The 21,221-nt window shown below is 34.6% G+C and overlaps 2 protein-coding genes across 3 annotated transcripts; one reads left to right on the plus strand and one right to left on the minus strand.

Moving 5' to 3' along the window:
* Positions 1–242: 242 nt before the first annotated feature.
* On the minus strand, positions 243–12,376 carry LOC110798170 (uncharacterized). 2 transcript variants are annotated; one of them, XM_022003339.2, is made up of 11 exons: positions 12,205–12,376; positions 11,779–11,907; positions 11,620–11,681; positions 8,328–8,393; positions 7,853–7,960; positions 6,752–6,818; positions 6,455–6,539; positions 6,082–6,242; positions 4,349–4,450; positions 3,708–3,930; positions 243–561 (listed from the first exon to the last, which is right to left on the minus strand). In XM_022003339.2, exons 1-11 carry the CDS (start codon positions 12,241–12,243, stop codon positions 428–430), a joined length of 1,176 nt encoding a protein of 391 aa, XP_021859031.1. In that variant the 5' UTR covers positions 12,244–12,376; the 3' UTR covers positions 243–427. The 2 variants fall into 2 exon arrangements, with proteins under 2 accessions (XP_021859031.1, XP_021859030.1); XM_022003338.2 differs by having other exon boundaries at positions 11,779–11,934; positions 12,205–12,358.
* Positions 12,377–18,815: 6,439 nt separating this feature from the next.
* Positions 18,816–19,232, plus strand: LOC130461520 (uncharacterized). Its single transcript, XM_056829654.1, has one exon. The coding sequence runs from the start codon at positions 18,816–18,818 to the stop codon at positions 19,230–19,232; it is 417 nt and encodes a 138-aa protein (XP_056685632.1).
* The last annotated feature ends 1,989 nt before the right edge of the window (positions 19,233–21,221 follow it).

Raw genomic sequence — 21,221 nt, forward strand, 5'->3', positions numbered from 1 at the left:
TACCCAACAACATTTATTAGGCTTAAGTGACGAATAACCGATGAAATAGTCAACGAGATGGTGATTAATTGATGATGATGATTGAATATATCGAGAGAGAGTACTGCCATGTAGGAACATATTACCGCCTACAATAGATTTATAACTTGTTGGACCCAATAAAAGTCGTTGGGGGAATAAATGTGGGATTATTAAAAAAATATATCGTAGGTTGAGCTTAATAAAAGAAAATCGGGCAAAAGTTGAATAAATATTACCAAATTTTCCAATAATTAAAGCAACAAACTATGGACAAAATCCATCATAATTTAAATAAGCACAAAATAAATTAGCAAATATTCATGAATACAATCCTTATTTAAACTTGATTCACCCCTAGTCTCGGAAACCTGAATTAACACCATTATTAATCATAAATCTATAGCTTTCATTGGACTACGTGACTGCCATAATCTTCGTTAAACTTTTCATAACGGTGTGCATGAAGATGTGCTGATGGTCGGGTATTCTTCAAGGCAAGCTCTATATCTTTGAGTTCTATTGATCCAACTGGAGGCAGTTCTGCATGAGACATTGGAGAGCAATGAGCACATAAAACTTAATGAATAGATGCGTTATTGGACGAAATTTTCTGCTCTACGTTCGAAATGAGAGATCTCAATAGGTAATGCAACAAGTTCATCACAACTGTAGTAAGGTCTATAGAGGACTTTCGGGTATATGGACAGGGGAAAGGGAATGATAAAGTTGATCTAACAGGACTCAATCGATTGATTCTCTTGCCCTACCTTGAAGACCCAAAACAAATGCTCCCTTAGCTTTCTCACAAAAGAAACAATTCGAAACAACGTTATGAGCAGTCAGGCCTCCTACGTGACCCTAATAAAGCCTTCCGGCATACTTATAGTGGAAAATCAATTCAGCCCGACATAATATCTATTTTACAAATTTTCTCCAACACCATAAAACAAAATTACTCTCCTTTTCTTTACCAACCCTAATATCTGATAGGAAGAATATGAAAGGAAAAAAATAACCCAACTTCATTCACAAAACTTTCTTTTAGAGTCTTTTCATCTATGTTGCACGGGTATTTCTACGAAGTGAAGAATCGGTACCTGGTACTTCGTGGGTACGGGGATGATATGGGTACTCCATGGATACGTCCCAATACGTACCCAAAGAATGGGTTCGGTCAACGCTTGACTTGGGTACGTTTGGAATACGTTTTTGGCAAACATCAAAATTACCCATTAGCTTTTAACAAATAAAAAAGGATTTCTTTCTGTCAAAAAGGCTTCAAACTTTAGCTTTAACTTTCTATCTTCAACCAAGGGTGTTTGGCAACTAGTGTTATTCATGCTTACCCTGGCACGTGGTGTCCATCACCGATGATTAATTTAACGTTCTCTCCGTCTCTCACTCCTTTTCTTCCTTTTCTCTCTCCTTCGTTCTTTTCCAATTTCTCTGGTGAGTATTTGGTTTCTACTATTGCTATTTTAATGGGTGATGGATCTCTATACTTGTACTTTTTGTAAATGCATCAAGTCATGAGGTTGCAATTAGCGTGGCTAAGCCACATAAAATTTCTGACTACTCTTTCAAAATCCAATCATAAGTTAATTTTCTTTTTTTAGGGTTTGGGGGTTTTTTCAAAAGAGAGAAGTCTAAATGTCATTGAAAAAGATGGGATGCAAGAAGGCAGTGGGGCCCGATGGCATACCTATCGAAGTCTGGAGATGGTTGGGAGAGAGAGGGGTTGTATGGTTAACAACTCTTTTCAACAAGATTTGAGGAAGTAATAGAATGCCAGTAGAGTGGAGGAAAAGTACTATCATCCCCTTGTACAAGAATAAGGATGATGTCTAGGATTGTTCCAATTATCGAGGAATCAAAATAATGAGTCATACTATGAAACTTTGGGAGCGGATTATTGAGCAAAGATTAAGGAGAACTGTAATGATTTCGGGGAACCAATTTGGATTTATGCGTGGGAGATCGACTATGGAGGCCATCCATATTATAAGGCAACTAATGGAGAATTATCGAGATAAGTAAAAGGATTTACATATGGTTTTCATTGATTTGGAGAAGGCGTATGATACGGTATCGAGGGAAATTCTTTGGTGGGCATTAAGTAGGAAAGGAATTCCGAGGAAGTATATTGATATCATCAAGGACATGTATGAGGGAGTTAGCACGAATGTGCGTATCAGTGTTGGTAAGACCGAAGAATTCCCCATTACGATTGGAGTGCATCAAGGTTCCGCACTTAGCCCGTTTCTTTTTGCTATAGTCATGGACGAATTGACGAGGTCAATTCAAGATGGTATACCATGGTGCATGATGTTTGCAGATGATATTGTGTTGATTGATGAAACCAAAAGAGTGGAGAGTAAGTTGGAGTTAGGGAGACAAACTTTGGAATCTCGAAGTTTTAAGTGGAGTAGAAACAAGACGGAATATATGGAATGTAAGTTTATTAGAGTCCAAGACAGAGAGACTAGGGGCGATTACCTTAGATGGGAAAATTGTCCAAGGTTCTGAAATGTTCCGTTATTTATGATCTATTATCCAAAATGATGGGGAATTGGATGGCGATGTGCCTCATAGAATCAAAGCAAGTTGGTTGAATTGGAAAAGTACCACGGGGTTCCTATGTGATCCAGACATGCCCCGACAATACGACCGACGCTATATGGTACGGAATGATGGGCAGTGAAACGTTGTCACGTGCATAAGATGAATGTGGCGGAGTGCGTATGTTACGTTGGATGCGTGGGCATACAAGAAAGGATCGTTTGAGGAATAAGATTATTAGGAAGAAAGTAGGGGTTGCACCGATTGAGTTTAAGATGATAGAAAATCGTTTAAGATGGTTTGGGCATATAAGCAGAAGATCAAGTGATACCCCGGTTCGGAGGCTAGAAGGGTGGCAAAGTGATAGAATTGCAAAGGGTAAGGGAAAACCTAAGAAAACTTGGAGGAATGTGATTGAGCACGATATGAGCCTACTTGGGATTGAGGAGAATATGGCGTTGGATAGGACAAAGTGGACGGAGAGAATATACGTTTATGACTTCGTATGACTTATACATCTTCCATTTTGACTCTCTTACTTTTACTTCTTGCGTTTTTTTTTAATGCTATTTTTAAAATGCGCTTATTTTACTTATATTTATTTTAAACTTTATTTATTTTTATTATCCCTTATAATATTTTTATCTAATATATTTATATATTTTCCTCTTATCTTACTTTCATTAATTCCACTTTCTTCCTCTTCCTTGTTTATTCTTTTAACTTCTCACTCCTTTCTGGTTTGATTTGGTGACAATGACGATCTCCTATGACGATTCATGTTAGCCGACCCCAAATCATTTCGGGACTAAGGCTTTGTTGTTGTTGTTGTTGTTGTTGTTGTTGTTGTTGTATTTAGGACATTAAAATAAGTTGTTTGTCTATTAATCTGTTGTAGGTATTGCAAAATGTATGATTTTCAGAATTTTTCTTTTTTTCCTTATCCTTGCGGTACCTGCTTCTTGAAATTTTTACTTTTCCGTTTCCCGTCCCGTAACCGTTACCACCTAGCTTTTCAGAGCCTAACTGTATTAACTTGTGGTCAAAATGTCACACAATAGAGATGTTTACCCCCCAATGACCAAAATGTAAAAGCATTCAGACTCAAATATTCAGAAGTTGCATACCATCCTCAGGAATGACTTCTGGCTTCTGTTCGAGAACTGTCATCAACCGTCTAAGTGGCTGCATGGCAGCCTCTTTGCACACCAACCGTATGTCCGATCCTGAGTATCCTGCTGTTTTTTCCACCATTACATCGTATGGAACTTGATCATCACTAGGTGGCAATGGCAGGAGTTCCTCAAACATGCCTCTCCGTGCTTCCGGGTCGGGAAGGGGTACCAGAATCTTTTCCATTCTTGTGAAGGAAAGCCAATTAAGAATTCTGGTAATGCATTTAGCAATTTAGCCTCTAATGTGTAAAAAGTACACGTATTTTTTTTTAACTTTTGACAACTATAATGTACTATTCAGTAAGTCAGCTCCAAAAACCAATGTTAGAGAATAAGGCTATGTTTGGTTCATTTGACTGAAATTCACTCATCTAAACTTATCTGAATATAACTGAACAAATCTGAACTTCTTTTTGTTGAAAAGCACTTAATTGTGTGTGCAAATTGTTGGAAACAACTTATTTTTGTTGAACTGAACTTTTTTGCTGGAATAAATCAAAATAAGTTGAAACAAACAGAGAACAGACCCCAATTATTGACAAAGTAAACTTTCTGAAACAACAATTAACTACATTAAAATCAATAGAGGATACGCGCTTCTCAAGTCGCCGTAGCATAGCTGCATCCAGTTCCCAGGGGAGATTTGTTGCAGCCAAGACAAAAACAAGTTCATTACTCCTGCTCAAGCCATCCATCTGCAACAGCCCAGTAAAATATATCTTAAACATTTCAAAGATTATAGGATGAGAGATGCATCCACACAACACGAACAAGAAGTATGCCCTGAACATAGCATATGCCTCAGATGTTTATATGGCAAGAACTTTTTGTAAGCCATGTATGTAATGCAAAGCAAGACTACAGTGAAGCGGTATCGAAAATCATGAGTACCGACAAAATAACTTTTCTATGTAACAGGTCAGCCACAGAAATCTGCTTCAACCTCCCAGCAACATATGTTCACACTTCACAGGGCTTACACAGTTACACATACTGCTTAATCTCAAAGAAGTGGGGAGCCATGTTGACCATTCATGACAAGAATCTTGCATGAAGAATACAATTTGTGCTTTGTGAATTTCTTATAAGGAGGCCTTTCTTGTTATGTTATATCCCATGTTTTACTGAAAACCAATATCTATCTATTTTTCTCTTATTAATATCCATTGTACTTCATAATTTGTAGCATAGCACGCTTATGTGGCACTCTCTATACTCCTGAAGGTCGTGCCTTGGAAAGTATCTAGTTGCTATCCACTAGGTCACAGGTTCGATATCTAAAAATGACCTCTTTAAGAAATTAAGGGTAAGGCTGCGTACATTTGGATCTTCCCCAGACCTCTTGCTCTATGTAGCGGGAGCCCTGCACTGGATACGACCTTTTTATATATAATATAAGTTTTCTTTCGTTTAGGGAGTTCTGTCCTTAGCTGAGGAAAACAGTAAGTTACATTGGAAAAGATCTTTGTTGTACATCTGGTTTCAGTGGATAAAGACTACAGAAAATTCATGGAAAAGAAGAGGCAAATAAAAAAGAAAAGGGTTGGTGGGATTGAAAAACAATCAGCAAATGAAAGGATAATATGTCCAAGAATTAACCTTGAAACTCAAATGACGTAAGCTCAACTAAATCGGCATGTAGTAAACTGCACGTGCTAAGTACATAAATTCCTTAGAAGTCGTCAGTTACTCACTTCCTTTGGAGGTCGATACAGTACACAGTAATAAACAAACAAGCCTCACTGTCTCTTTTCCAAAAGAATTCTTCTTTTAATTAGGAACTTAAACGTTGTTCTAAATGATATGGATAATATTGCAAACTAAAACCCTAGCAATACTGAAACTTCCATCATTCATCCATTCATTATCATTACCTCATTGCCTCAAAGAGGCTCCCGCAAGAAGCGGGGTAAGGGGGGGTCGGGTGTACGCAACCTTACCCCTGCAATTGCAGAGAGGTTGTTTCCAATTGACCCAAAAGCGATAACGGGAAGACCATCTACTTCATGGAAAGGAAGCAAAGAGGTTTTAAGAGTCATTTTGATTTAGTCCACTACATCCCACAGCCAAAAGAACAAATGAATACTGAAACTTCCATCAACAACACATATTATAGCACTACGGGCTACCTGAATCACTGCAAACTTAGCTAGCAACTAACGATGACATGGTTTTATTAGAGATAAAATAAAAGGAGTAACACATATTGACGTAAAACATATTAGCTGCATCATCTAAATTGTGCAGATAGTCATATTGCTTGGTTGATCATTTCATATAATGACTGAAATAACAGAGGCAAACTGGTTTTGCAAACAAAAATCACCTGTATGAGGAGCTCAGTTTTCAAACGCCTACTAGCTTCGTGCTCACTACGTGCTTCACCACGATGACTAATAACTGAATCAATCTCATCAATGAAAACAGTGGATGGTGCATGATGCCTGGCAAGCTCAAAAAGTACTTTCACTAATTTCTCCGAGTCACCTGCGCCAATACGAAGTTGTCAAAATCATAAAATCAATAGTTAGTGGATGCTTCATGAGGGCTAAGCTGAAAACATAGACTCTATTATGTAATACATATTCCATACAGGAATTCAAAGTTAGAGCTTGAACTTGACTGCAGTGCTAAAATAATATGAAATATGTTTGAAAAAGCATAAATGTATCAAAATTCTGAGATGTTCTCTCACATACCCCTCCATTTACTGACAACAGATGATGCTGAAATATTGAAAAAAGTGGTATTGCATTCTGTGGCAACAGCCTTTGCCAGCATAGTCTGCGACATTTAAAGGTAAATCAGACATAGAAGAAAGGAAGAAATGAAGAGCCGTATGCAAATGTGGTTGCTGAGAGGAAAGAAAAAATAATCTCTGAAAAGATAATCATGTATTTCAAGTTAACATACTAAGAGATAGGAATATGACGAGTAAAAAATTAAATGGAACCAAGCAGACTGAGAAAACCACAACCAGAGGAAAAAATTCTTACTTTTCCTGTTCCTGGAGGACCAAATAGAAGTATTCCCTTCCATGGTGATAGTAGTCCAGTGAAATACCTAGACAAGATAACAAGCAACAGCAATTATAAATGAGGAAACAGAAAATGATAAATCATACGCATACAAGAAAAGTCCAGTTGCATTTGTACTTATTAATTTACATATCTTATACATGACAACACATTCTTTCCAAGCTACAAAGATTCCATTTATATTTACGCACTTCAATCATATCGGTAGGAAGGTCACATTTGGAGAGTTCACCTTCTTTTCTTATAATCGGGCCATGAGTTTCTAAGACTCTTAACTTCAAATAATGGTCAGGATAACGGTAAAGATTCTAATTTGATTCTGAGTAGTTATGGTTAAGTAAACATGAATAATGGGCATTATCACATTAGGTAGCAATTACAAAAAATAGACAGTTGAATTGCTTTGCAATGCATCAGTCAATTTCACAGGGTGAACTAAAAGCCCCATACTACTATACAGACTTGTATAGTTGTATAACTGACATTATTCAGATAATAATTGGAGGAAATTAGCAACTATACACTAATCCAAAATTTCACTATATTTAACAAATGCTATGATCGGCAGCATAACTAATTGATTCAGCTACATAAAGAAGAAAATTTTAATTGCATGAGAGTTTTTCGATGAATTAAATGCATAAGCTCCAAAAAGAAAATATTCTACACTTTAACTAGAATATGTTAACGTGGAATCCAAATGCATATAATCAATAATGTGGTTATGATGGATGATCAACCCTACAGTGAGAAAGTAACCATAAGCTCCAAAAATAAAATATTCTACACTTTAACTAGAATGTGTAAACGTGGAATCCAAATGCATATAATCAATAGTGTGGCTATGATGGATATCAACCCTACAGTGAGAAAGTAACCATAAATCCGACATTTTCATGTTAAGTGTGGAATTTCCTTATTGTAGTTAAAAACTGTATATCTTTGTCTATCAAGAATTCTAGTCAGCATTGAAGGATAGAAAATCACAGCCAGAACACATAGGCAATTAATTAAGAGTTTAAGACTTTCTCTAAACCATATATATCATTCATGACATACTTAGGATATTTGATAGGCATGACAACTGCTTCTTTAAGAAGACGTTTAGCAGTCTCAAGACCCTTTATGCTCTCCCACGTGACATCTTGAGTGCCACGAATTATGTCCCTGCATACAAGAAAAACAACTTCATCATGATCTTTGACATATAGTTATATAATTCTTATAAAGGCTAAATAAATTAGAAGGTAAATGAGACTGGTAAAACATACACAGATAGAAATCATCACATTGCCAATTTCATTTTTAATACCATAAAGTTGTAACAAAAAAGATTAAGCTAAACATTGTTTCTTTTAGCCACCACATATACAACGTCCATAATATACACAGAAAACTGTTAAAGTATCAAATTTCTCATTGTTACAACAATGAAGTCAAGTTGAATATACGGACACTCCTTTGTACGAGTTTTGAGTAAAAAATCTACTAAACGAAGGAGCATACAACATTAAAACAGAAAATGAAATTCTACCTGCATAGACTTTCCGCTAAGTTACGTGTTTCTGCATCTTCAAAAGGAGGAAGCAGGGGCTTCTGCCTGGAATCAAGAAAGGTAAGCACTGTGAGCAAGAGGAAACTCGAAGCGCAATAAGGTCTATTCACATTTCTACATGGTAATAGTGAATAGATAAGCATTGTTAATGAAATAAGTATCGACATGAACATCACTGAGGTGATTGTTATTAGATGGTGTATCCACAAAAATCCTAGAGAAAGCTCAGATAAGAACTGATGTAGGATTACAGACTGAGGGGAAATTGAGATGAGGGAATTTACCTGGGCATTCAGGGAAAACAAGGATATCGGATTCTCTAGAGTTTGAGGAAAACTCTACAATTTAGATTTGAGTTAATCTCAGTCATAAATTAAAATCAACCGCTAATATTCAATTCCCTGCTACCTCTCTCTTATTTATCCCCTCACTCACCCACAAGCACAACGCCACAACCAATCTCCCTATGTCGTCCCTCCTCCATCGCGCAACCAACCACCACCGTTTCTCAACAACCCCACAACCCCCTCCGCCCTTATTTTACTATACAACCACAATTGGCTGACTCAACTGATGATAGAGGTAACTGGCGATAGGCCATCAATCTAACCTGAAACTTGTTGGAGTTACATTTTAATCTAATTAAATTAACGAGACGATGAACTTATTAATGAGGACCGTTCATCAAATACGACCATTGTTACCTGATTCGCTAGTATGAGATTGGTTACAGATTCGCAATACGCTACCTAATTTGCTAAACTAGAACAAAATTGTAACATTTTCATGTTATAATTCGCTTTTTTTGGCTCGCCGTTCGTGGAGTGATTAGGAAATTAGGTAACTGAATACGACTAATAGGAGCATTGATTTTTGTTGTCGAAGTACACTTTAGTGACATTATCAATTTGTTTTTTCTTTAGAAATTTTATTGTCTGGTTTGCTTGCACCCAAAAGAAAACCAATGGCACTTATGGAGTTTTATTTTCAAAATATATATATATATATATATATATATATATATATATATATATATATATATATATATATATATATATATATATATATATATATACATATATATACTCCCTCCGTCCCAATTTAATTGTCATACATTTCATTTACGTCTGTCACAATTTAATTGTCACATTTCCTTTTATGGAATGGATCCACTAATATTTTATTACATCTCTCTTCCCACTACCAAAAGTTATGACCCCACATCCTCTGACATTCAATTAAAATTTCCTCCACTATCTCTCATCTCATAATAGATAATCATTCAACAACTTATCACATAAAACTCCGTGAAAACCTTGGTACGACAATTAACTTGGGACGGAGGAAGTAATCCGAAGGTTTATAGCAGAGACGAGGTTTTTTTTCAAAAACAAAAAAAATAGATATTGTGAATGGATGATCATGAAGGAAGAAATTGCGTAAGAAATTGATTTTCTTCTAACTGATTATAATGATGGTGGCGGAACGGATGGTGTACTAGTGGCTACTGGGAGGTGGAAGCAGATTTCTGTGGTGAGATGCTCTATCAGGCGTTGATTGGTGGCTGAGATTAACTCAAATCTACACTCTAGAGTTTTCCCCAAATCTAAAGGATTTGAGCCCGATATTGAGTGGTTTGTTACTTGTTTATGCAATATCTTTTTATGGAAGGGCATACATAATACTAGGAGCAATTTCAATGTCAAGCTAATGGTAAAGTAAGTTTAAGTTTGTCAGGCAACCTAAGATTTTAAGCTAATTAACTTTGTAGCTACTTTGTATTCCAGTAGCAAACTAATTTACCAAACTAGGTGTCCACTTTTACAATTAACAATTTAATTTTTAATTGTTACTTAAATCCCTATTGGACAACTTTTCCAAGCAAATTAGTTCGCCCAAGCTAATTTGCTTGCCAAGCTATTTTATTAAAATAGCTCCAACGGTTAATCTAGTAGCTTAAATTTTTGCGAATTGCAAGTAAATACCTAACTACAACCATTGGAGTTGCTCTTAGCATCTCGCAGTTTTGGCACTTTTAGCTTATAAATAGGCTACCAATCACCTCTAGGAGACCTTTCAAAATGTCCAGTTGAGAAGATGCTAAGATGCTTCTTAGAATCAGGTCAGGTATAAAGAGAATTTGTAATTCATCCGTTTTTTTTTCTTGCACCATTTGGGTTGGGGACAAAGATTAAGAAAAAATGTAAATATCAAAATTGTCCATATGATAACAAACAAAAGAGAGTGAAAATGGTAGTTAACAATGGTAAATGTGAAATGTGACTAAGAGTAAAGTGGGTATTTAGTGTGTGAACACACCAGAAACCATGTGAAAACATACCATAAAATGAAATGGTGGCTATGGTGCAAGTAAAAAAAAATGGAGGAAGTATAAGAGTTTGCTTTATCATAAAACAATAAAACTAGATCACAAGGATGATGATCACTTTTTATAGATCACTTCAACAAAGTTATAGCTCTTTTTTCAAAAGAATGAAAAAAGAATAATTACGGACAAAGACATCCTCATCGGAAGCACCTCTTAACACAGTCTGATTCCACTATATGGAGCAAAACACATCCTTAAATCCTAAAACTGCGACCTCAAATTGAAACTCAATATCAGAATGAAGAATAATCTATATCATAGCAGAATTGCACATGTAGGTTCCAATTAACAGTAAAAGTATCCGATCCTTAACACACTTCATGAGTAGAGTCCAAAAGAGAATAAATTCAGAACTACCCATTCCTTAAATAACATAAGCTTAATAACAACAGTTTTTGGATGTCACTTACGTTTGGTACCTAATTTTTTAAAATGGATCCCACTTTTTCCGAAAACTTGATTTTATATATTTTAATTAATACTTCGTATAATAATTAGTCATCATACCCACAAAGTTTGAATTATAGCTAGAAAAAGATGAAGTGAAATATGATGAACATCCTAATGAATAAGTTAGCCACGTGTATACTGTTTTCCACCAGTGTTTCATCAATCAAGTAAAGGAACCAGCATGTATATGTCAAAGCAACACCTAAGTATAGAGATGAGTAGCACGTAAGCTGTGAATTAGAATATTATGATATCGTATGAAATGCTGTTAGCAATCAGTGTTTCGTCAATCAAGTAATGAACCAAACAGCTTCGATTTACATCCCTTGAGTTTGACTAGAACCCTTGATTCAGAATAACTTTACCTAACCATCTAGTCAATCTAAGACGAAAACATAGAGTACAGTAGATCAAGTAAGCGGAATATCTTACACAGTAGAAGTATCCTGAGCACCATTTGCCAAACCTCCATTTGAGTTTGTCCCATTAGTAGCCTATCATATGACACAAAACCAATCACATAAGATGAACCACAAACAAAAGTCCGATAAAAACTAATACAATGTATACAGTTCAAAACATGAATATGACCTCGTTCCTATACTGCTCGTACACGGCTAGCTCTCGCTTTCGACCACCATTCGCTGTACCATTCCCATTGCTCTGATTCGCCATTGCAGAATCCTCCTCCTCCGGCCTCCGCTCCTTCTTCCTTCCAAACTTCGCATCATAAACAAACTTAAAATCCTAGTTCAAAAAACCCCAAATTCCCAAAGAATTCAAGCAATAACCAACAACTAAGATTCAATGTAAAACTACATTAATCAACTGTCAACTTCGCCTCTTTTTGCATGAATCAATTTGATGATCATCAAAACAAACTAGATTAGAGCTAACATTAGCATCAACGCCCAAATTCACAACCAAAACCAATGAAAAAACAATCAAATTTGATAGCAATTGTTGAGCATTTACAACAACTAAAATTATTACACGAAATTAAAAGCAGAAATTAACCTGAAAGCTCCAGCGAGTGAGAAAGGGTTCGTCAGACATTTGCAAATTGAGAAGAGAGAAAGAGAGATCGTCGGAGATGGAGTTCCTCTCTCCGCTTTCTCTTCTTTCAACTCGTCGTAGCCACTAGCAAAGAATTGTTGTCAATAAATAATGTCGTCTGAACTGATTGATTTGTTTAATAGGGACAAATCTAGCATGTGAGTTGGAGATTAAATTAGTAACGTAGCTGATTAGGTCCACTAATATTATAAAATTAAAAATAACTATTTTTTATGAAGTACGAAGTATTTGAATAACAACCAATTGTTCGGAAATTAAGTTTTTGTTTGTTTTTCTTTGTCCTTTATTTGGGTTTCTTCCCTTCTTCAGCATTAAAAAAAAAAAAAAAATTGTTCGGAAATAAAATTGTATGCAGTACAAAAGATATTGACAGATTTTCAAAAGATTAATAAATTTTTGGTCAAATATACTAAATCTTTCCCACAAAAATTTATTGAAACAAATAAATGAATTAGAAAAATAAAATTAGTGGGAAAATTTTCACCAAGAAGTGACATGTGTCATTCCTGGTGTCTGTTTTAGTATAATGTAATAGATAGATAGATGGTGTTCACCTCTCTGAATTAAAAAGAACTACTAATTATTGAAGGGATATTAGAAATTGTGCTAGAGGATCGTTATTGGTGATGTGACATTGAAGGATCATTCTACCATGGTCATCATAAAATATATCTCTAATGGCTATACCCTGGTATAGCCATCTATTGGTGTACCCCAAAGAAAATAAAAAATCTATATAGGCATGTGCTTTCTTTAAACAAAATTGCATATAAATTTTTCAAAAACCAGAAATCTCTCATTTTTGTTTTCTCTCTTCTCAATTTCTCTCTCCCCAAAAGTTTATCTCTCCTCATTTTTACGTGATTTTTTTCTCAAGTAACAATGTCAATAGGAAAATCCGCTTGCGTTTGCGCCGCCTTTATCATTCACGACAACGAAGTCGTTGCCACTAGCTGTAAACTTCTTTTCTCCTTTTTTGATGTTAAGTTCCTTATTTTTTTGTGTTTTTTGATTAAACAAGTAGTTTGGCCGCGCGCGGTATGGCTAGGAGTAGCTACTTGGCACCAACTTTGGTGCAAATACTCTATGTGCATATGTGTAAATGTTATGAAGTGAAATGTCCTATATACGTGACAAAGTAAAGAGGAATTTAATTTAAAAAAATAGTTAAAAGACAGAGCTTTATGCTACATAACACCTTGTGATACAATCAAGGCAATGTTTGTTGGTGATAAAGAGAGATTGTAAAGTGCTCTAAAGGAGTCTTGCCACCAATATTAATGTCATTGGGTACGAATGTATCCCTGCCTAAAGAATTACTTTTAATGATAGGATGCCCAGACTTTCAGCTGATAATTGAGGTATTTCATTACTATTGGACCCGGTTGAAATACTTGGACGGCAGGTTGTTCCTTAATAATAATCACTTGCAATTACCAAGCTGGTCAAAACATCCAGTTCTGCACGAATAATAGCAGAAATGTTAATAAAAATTATCCAACTTAGCAAAAAAAAAAATCAAAGTCTTTTGTTGAACAGTGGGTCAGCTTGAACTTGTTACGTGTATAGCAATTAATATGTTACGTATATAATACATGAAATCATCCATTAAAACATATAAAGAACCAATTTAGTAATAACATAATTAATTGTGATCATACCTACACATTAATACACGAGTTAAACAATTTCAAATATTATAATGTAACACCCCTTATTTTTAAGCATATTTTATTATTCTATAATTACGATTACTAACGTAATTACTTCCTAAATTTTCCCGAAATGATTTTACTTATCTTATTATGTCTACATTTATTGTGACATAATCTGAATTATTTGAGCCCAACTTATTTTTGAGTACATCTTTCAAGTCCATTAATAAAGGGAGACTTTAATGCGTAATTCATTAGTAAGAAATTACCTTTTTCTACTGTATTTATAAGAAAATAATAGAAATTAAGTTAAGAAATGTAGCACCGTAAAGCTAGACCAACGGGAAATGCCTAGATTACATGCATATATCCTGCAAATGCTCCTTCTGTTAATACCCAACTCATTCCCATAACAGCTAACATGTTCTACAAAAAGGACGTCAGCCTACAACACATTAAAATATGGCCCCTAAACTTCACTACCGAGATACAGGATACACAGATTAGGAAATAACTACTTATTGGCTCTCCATTTCAACAGATTGTTAATAGTATTGAGAGTGATGGATAGCTCAGTTGGTTAGAGCTTCTATCCCGGTCTCAGGTGATCCTGGGATCAATTCTTATCTCCCGCCCTTAGTTGGCTCATTCGCACCAAAAAAAAAAAGATTGTTAATAGTATCGAGCCTATCCAAAGGACTCCAAACATGCACTTAAGATATTTTCAATTCCATTTCACCTACTTTTAGCTTTGTATTTCACCTAATTTCCAATCTTAAAAGATTCTTCTGAAAGGGAGATACTGGACCGTCACTACCAAAAAAAAGTGTAAGATTCTTGGTGTATAGACTACAGACACAAATGAGAACTAACTTTATTAAACCACCATATACCTGCAACAGCTGAAACCAAGCTTCTCCACATTGTATGATGCTCACAAAAACGTCCAACCATATCTTGCAACATGGACTTTAGTTTGGATTCCTTGAAAGCTTCAACATGAGTTAGATCTGCTACAATCTTCTTGATATATGGTGTCCATTATCTAGAGAAACCTTGTGGAAATCAGATCAGAAACAATCTAGTCAGTAAAAGAAGAAAAACACTTAGGGATGTGGCACAGAACACGCTTGCAATATGTTATACGCGTAACGATGTAAGAGAAGGTAAATTTACCTACTCTTCTTTTGGTTTTACGAGCGAGCTGATTGAACCAAGTCCTGACATAGTTCTGCCAGTTCTTCTTGAGATGGCCATCAGGCACAACATTATTATGCCTCACCATGACTTACCTACATAATTACACAAGGGCACACTTAGCACTTAACAGGGGAGAAAAATCTCTACAACAATCTTACAAAACCTCCCCACTTACACCACAAAAAAAACTCAGAACATGTACTTGCAATATCATCAACAGATTTCACTCCTAATATAGATTTTAAGATAACTAAACCTTCCAAATATTTACGACCCTCAAACCCAACAACAAAGAACACCATTTAATAATAAAAAAAATCTATGGCAACCCCTTCTACACATACATGCCACTCAAACAACACGCAACACAAGGCTAAACGCCAACTTTCTAGTTATGCGATGATATTGCTAAAAAGTTCCATAAAAGTGATGAAAAGACATTTGAATCAAATTCATCAAGCAACATCTACGCAAAAATGTAACAATAACATCACACTCACATACTCCCGCCTCGGGATAAAGAACAAATTAGCAGTGGTTCTGAACTTCTGATAGCCAATGAACTGCCTTTCGAGAAAAATTATCTTAGTAAATAATACACATCTCACTGTCATCAATCATCCAAACTGAAAAACATAACCCCCTAACAAAAAGGCTTGCAGAAAACACCAGAACAACACCATCATCCTCATTTCTACACATAACATCATGAACTTTAATTCTCACAAAACAACGTCAAACCATTAAAACCTAACAAAACCCCTACTGAAATACCCCTAAAACCATAAATATCCCTCTGATTCAAATAAAAAATCACAATTCAGCTACAAAATTTCAAACAAAAAATGCAAAACATGATCGTTTTTAAGGTACAAAATCAACAAATTTTCTCCAATTTCATCAACCCATAACTCAGAAATCCGGCTCACGCATTTCCACATTGAAATAAACAAATCAAAGAACCGAGATCCCCAACAAACGGTTTCATAATCTCTGAAATAGCATACATAATCCATTAATTGGACTAATGAAAATGAAATATAAATGCAGCAAAATTTTAATCAATTGAAATCAATGATTAAGAAACTAAGATTAATGTTTAATCCTTTCGTTAAAAAAAGAATTACCTGACAAGAGAGACAGACCCGACGAGTGATAATGAAGAAAATGGCGTAGTAGTCTCTCAAAAAAGAAAAATAAAACTGAAACCCTAGATTTATTAAAATGAAGAGACATTTCTTGAAACCTTGAATGAAATCAGTTTGCCATGGATGGAGGATTCGAGCAGAGAGAATAATGAGGGCGGAAAAAACCATGTGAAGATACAAACGAGGAGAGAGAGACGATTAGAGTGTAGTCCAAAGTGGTGGGCGAAAAATTAATATTGCGACTCTGTATTGGTATTGTAAAATAAAAACGCATCGTTTGAGATTACTGTAGATAAGCTACAGTTGTATAACTCCCACTTTTTAAAGGTTACAGATTTACATGTTGATTAGAATCATGTCTTTGATAACTCAATAGATTTTTCCTTTTATGTTATACATTTGTGCGCACGCCAATTTTCATGTGATTTAGAAATTTTCTGGTTGAATCTCCATATTCTCTCTCCATTTTCTTGCAAAATTTCTTCAAAAATCGGATCTACAAATTTTTATGTTTAGATCCAGATTTTTCTAAATGTTCATATTTATATATAGTTATGTTCATTTTGTAAAATTCTGATGTTCATATCATTTTATTATGAAGATTATATACATAATTGTTTATTAAGTTATGGAACTTTATAATGTTCATATTATGAAAATAAAATTTTCATTTTGTTGTGTATAATACTTTATTTTTCATAGAATTGATTTTGTTAATATGTAAGTGATTTAAAATAAAATCTGGTTGACATCTCAATTTTCTTGCCAACTTTTTTTCCCAAAAAAGATCTAAAATGTTGTTTATTGTTTAGATTTATATGTTTTTCGAGGTTTATATGATCGAATGCATGATTATATATGTTCATTTTGTAATATTCAAATGCTTATATTTATTCTTATTTATTAAGATTAAAATTGTGTTTGTTAACTAAGTAATGCAACTTAATAATGTTCATTTTTTGAGAATAAAATGTTCCATTATCAAAAACAATTATGTTCAAATTATTAAAAAGTAAGAGGTATGATGTTCATTTTCCGAGATTATGATGTTCACATCTACTTATTATAGAGAATAAACTTATCATGGTTAACTTGATTAAGTTGTGGAACTTTAAAATGTTCATTTTCTGATAATAAAATGTTCATTTTCGGATAATAAAATGTTCATTTTCGGATAATAAAATGTTCATTTTCGGATAATAAAATGTTCATTATCATAAAGTTTTATGTTCAAATTATGAAAAGGCAAGAGGTATGATGTTCAATGTATAACTATTTAAGTTCATTTTTTTTTATAAGTTCTCTCTTTATTTTCAAAAACACATTTTCATATTGACTTTAGTAAATAATACATATATAAATTGTGTATATTCATTTTGAGGAAGTGTTATGTTCATTTATAAAATGATTATGATGTTAATTGTGCTTGATTTATATGATAACAGTTCAACATGTTAAAATTCATTTTGAGCATGTACATTTATAAGCTGTTGAATGTTCGATCAAGTATATAAGCACATTTTATATATATATATTTTTTAATTCACATTGATTATTCTTGTATATTATCATTTAAACATTTTGCATGCTCATCATTTTCAAATCAGTAAATGTTCATTTTTAAATTAGTTGTGATCATCATATCAAAGTACTTACTTTTTTCATTTTCAGCCTACAACAATGAGGAAATTGAAACCATGAAGGTAAAATATTGTGTTCAAATCACACTTCATAGAAACATTTAGAAGTATGAGAACTCAAGACTACATCAAAAGCAAGATTCAAGATTGAAGATATAAAAAAATAAGAGGATGATTTGTACCAGCATCTTGTAATTCAACTACAATTTTACATAGGCAATGGCTAAAATGTTCATTTTTTGGTAAAATATGTTGTTTTACATGATTTCATTGTAAATATAATGCTCAATGTAATAACATAGTAATACATTAACTATGTTCATTTGAAAATTAGTAAATACTCATTTCACAATCAGTAATATTCATTTCTAAATTGGTTGAACAAATGAGGATTTCCAAATAATTAGATGACTATTCATCTTTGAAATAGTAAATAAATGTTCATTTCCAAATAAATAAATGTTCATTTCCAAAATAGCAAATGTTCATTTCCAAAATAGTAAATGTATGTTCATTTCCAAAATAGTAAATGTTCATTTTTATACCAGTATATTAATGTTCATTTTAAATAACACAAAACGACGTCGTTTTGGATGGGATACAGCCAGTTCTGGCTGTACACGAGTACATCCAAAAATTTGTATCATAAAATGGCCATTGTTTAGAATTAATATGGGCCACACAGATTTAGGAATGTTCAGTGGCCTAAATCTATGTCTTGGTCCCTGCAGAAGGTGTTGTGTTCACAGAAGCTGATTGATGATGTTGGGGGGTGGAATACTGTGTGCAAGAATAGCTCTTATTCAATCAAAGCTATGTACTAGAGGCTATTGAGTCCATATGAGAAAGTTAGATGGAGAAGGCTTGTCTGGCATAACAAAGCTTCACCAAAGAGTTTGTTTATTGTCATGGTGGCTATTTGGGGTAGGCTACCTACTCTAGATAGGCTGCTAAAATGGAAAGTGGTGGATAGCAACACCTGCCCTCTGTGTAGTAATCAACCAGAATCTATTCAACATCTTTTCTTTGAGTGTGGTTACTCAAATGTTATCTGGTCTCATGTCTTGAGGAGTTTACAGTTCACCAGACCAGTGGGGAAGTTTGATTGTGAGATGGCTTGGATGATGAAAGCTGCAAAAAGATCAGGAGATAGGTTCAAACTGTTGCTCATCTATTTTGCTGAATGTATCTATGGTATATGGCTGCAAAGGAATGCTAAGGTGTTCACTAACTCTTGCAGAAGCTCTCAAGATATGCTGAAGGAAATTAAGTTTAGAGTAGCTTGTAGGGCTACTGATAGTCAGCATCAGTTGTTGTTAGCTTAGTGTTGTCTTTGTTTGTTGTTCGCTTTGTAGCTAGTTAACTGCTGGCTGCTACCTAGTGGTGTTTTGGTTGTTTAGGCTGATGTGCCTTGTATTCTTTTGCTAGTTCTCTAGCTCTCTTGGTAATAATATATTATTATTTGCCAAAAAAAAATATGGGCCACACAACATTCTTTTCTTTTATCTTTAAATTTAATAAAAATAATATATTTTAATGAACTTAATTCTTTTATCTTTAAATTTACACAATTTCTTTTATGAAAATACCTTTTGTAATTTCTGAATTTCACAAAAACATCTTTTGTATTATCTGAAATTAATAAATAAAGTAATTAGGAAACTTAATTAACAATTAAGTTTATTTCTCTCTCCTCTTGCTTAAGCTTATCCAAGGTTTCGCCGGAGTTCCGATTGCCGGCAAATCGGCCTGCAGTGAAGGACCTCACAAAGCTCGTTCGTCGTTCATGGTTCATGGGTATCGCCGGAGTTCTTTTATATTCTCATAGTTTCGTCCTTGTTTCTTACCACGAAATTCTGGGTTTTGGGTTGTTAGATCTTGAAATCAAAAGAGGGAGGTGTTGTGAAGCAAAGAGCAATGAATTTCGGTGCTTGTTCCATAGAATTTGCAAGAATTATCGGTAGCCATGGCCGTAGAAACGAGAAATGACAGACTTTGGTGGCCGCCGGAAAAAATGGAGTGACGACGAAAGTTTGGCAATTCGTCGGGAGTGTTAAATATGTTGAATAATAATAATGTTTTAGTGTCAAATCTGGAATTTCCGTCGATTTAATGATGGTTACCATGCCTGGAATTTGTTTGGCAAAAGTTGCAGGTCTGCCGCTGCCATGGGAGAAGAAAGGAACCGAGGTTTTTACTGAATATCCTCGTGTTCTTTTGGACATTATCAACATCATTTACGGATAGTATTCAAACACTTTTGTGGTTATTACCATCCTTATGTCTTTATGAAATTACTAACATCTGCAGGGGTAGTATCCGTAAACATTGTTGGTAGCTACCTCTCTTAAGGTATTACGGAAACTACCAATATCAATCAAGGATAGTACCAAAACATAATTAAAAATTATGATTTAGTGCAACGTGTCCGCAATTTCCCCCTTTTTTCTCCCAACAGTGAAACCCTTCTTGTCTGTTTCCCGCTTTCTCCCCTAAACTTTCTTGCTTTCTCCCAGAATTGTACATTCAAACCCTAAATTCTATTCTTATTAAACCTAATTTCGCTCTCTTCAACCCACTCCCAGAACCGTACATTAAAATCCTAAATTCTATTCTTCTAAAACCTAATTTCGCTCTCTTTAATTTCAATTTAAGCCCCTTCTCAGGTGAATAGGGCACTAAACCCTAAATGAATTGTACATTAATTTATAATTTGTAGAATTTATAATGATTATGGGTCCTTGTTTCTTTGTAAATGCAGGCGGAGATATCCAGGTTACTTCCCAAATACAGGTTAGTAACGGCAAACTACAGTGTTGGTCATGTCCGAAGGGATACAAGATACAAATGGAAAAGGTTGCCTTGAAATTGTTTAAGATGTAAGTAGATTAAATTTAGAATTACAAAAGTCTTTCAATTGTTTCTGGGTTTGGATAATTTCTTATTTGTTTTCTCTTCTCTTATGTCATGGTTGCTTGAATAGCGAATGAGTGTTATAGAAAACCATGTGAATCAACTCAATTGGAGGGTTGGAAACTTGGATTATACATGGAATCAAGTGAAGGACCTCATAATTAAGTCGATGAAAACAGGGGATGGTAATCGAGGATGTTCTCCGAATTCCCCATTCTTTATCAACGACGACAGCCTAAAGGGTAATCGAGGATGTTCTCCAAATTCCCCATTCTCTATCAACGATAACAAACCAGAGGGTAATTGAGGACATTCTCCGTTCTTAACTCCAGTCGGAAATTGTGTGAAAAGGAAATTGATTATTGACCCGGATGAAAACGGAGTAGACCTGGATGATGATG

This window comes from Spinacia oleracea, chromosome 5 (genome assembly GCF_020520425.1).
Source record: "Spinacia oleracea cultivar Varoflay chromosome 5, BTI_SOV_V1, whole genome shotgun sequence".
Classification (NCBI taxonomy): Eukaryota; Viridiplantae; Streptophyta; class Magnoliopsida; order Caryophyllales; family Amaranthaceae; genus Spinacia; species Spinacia oleracea.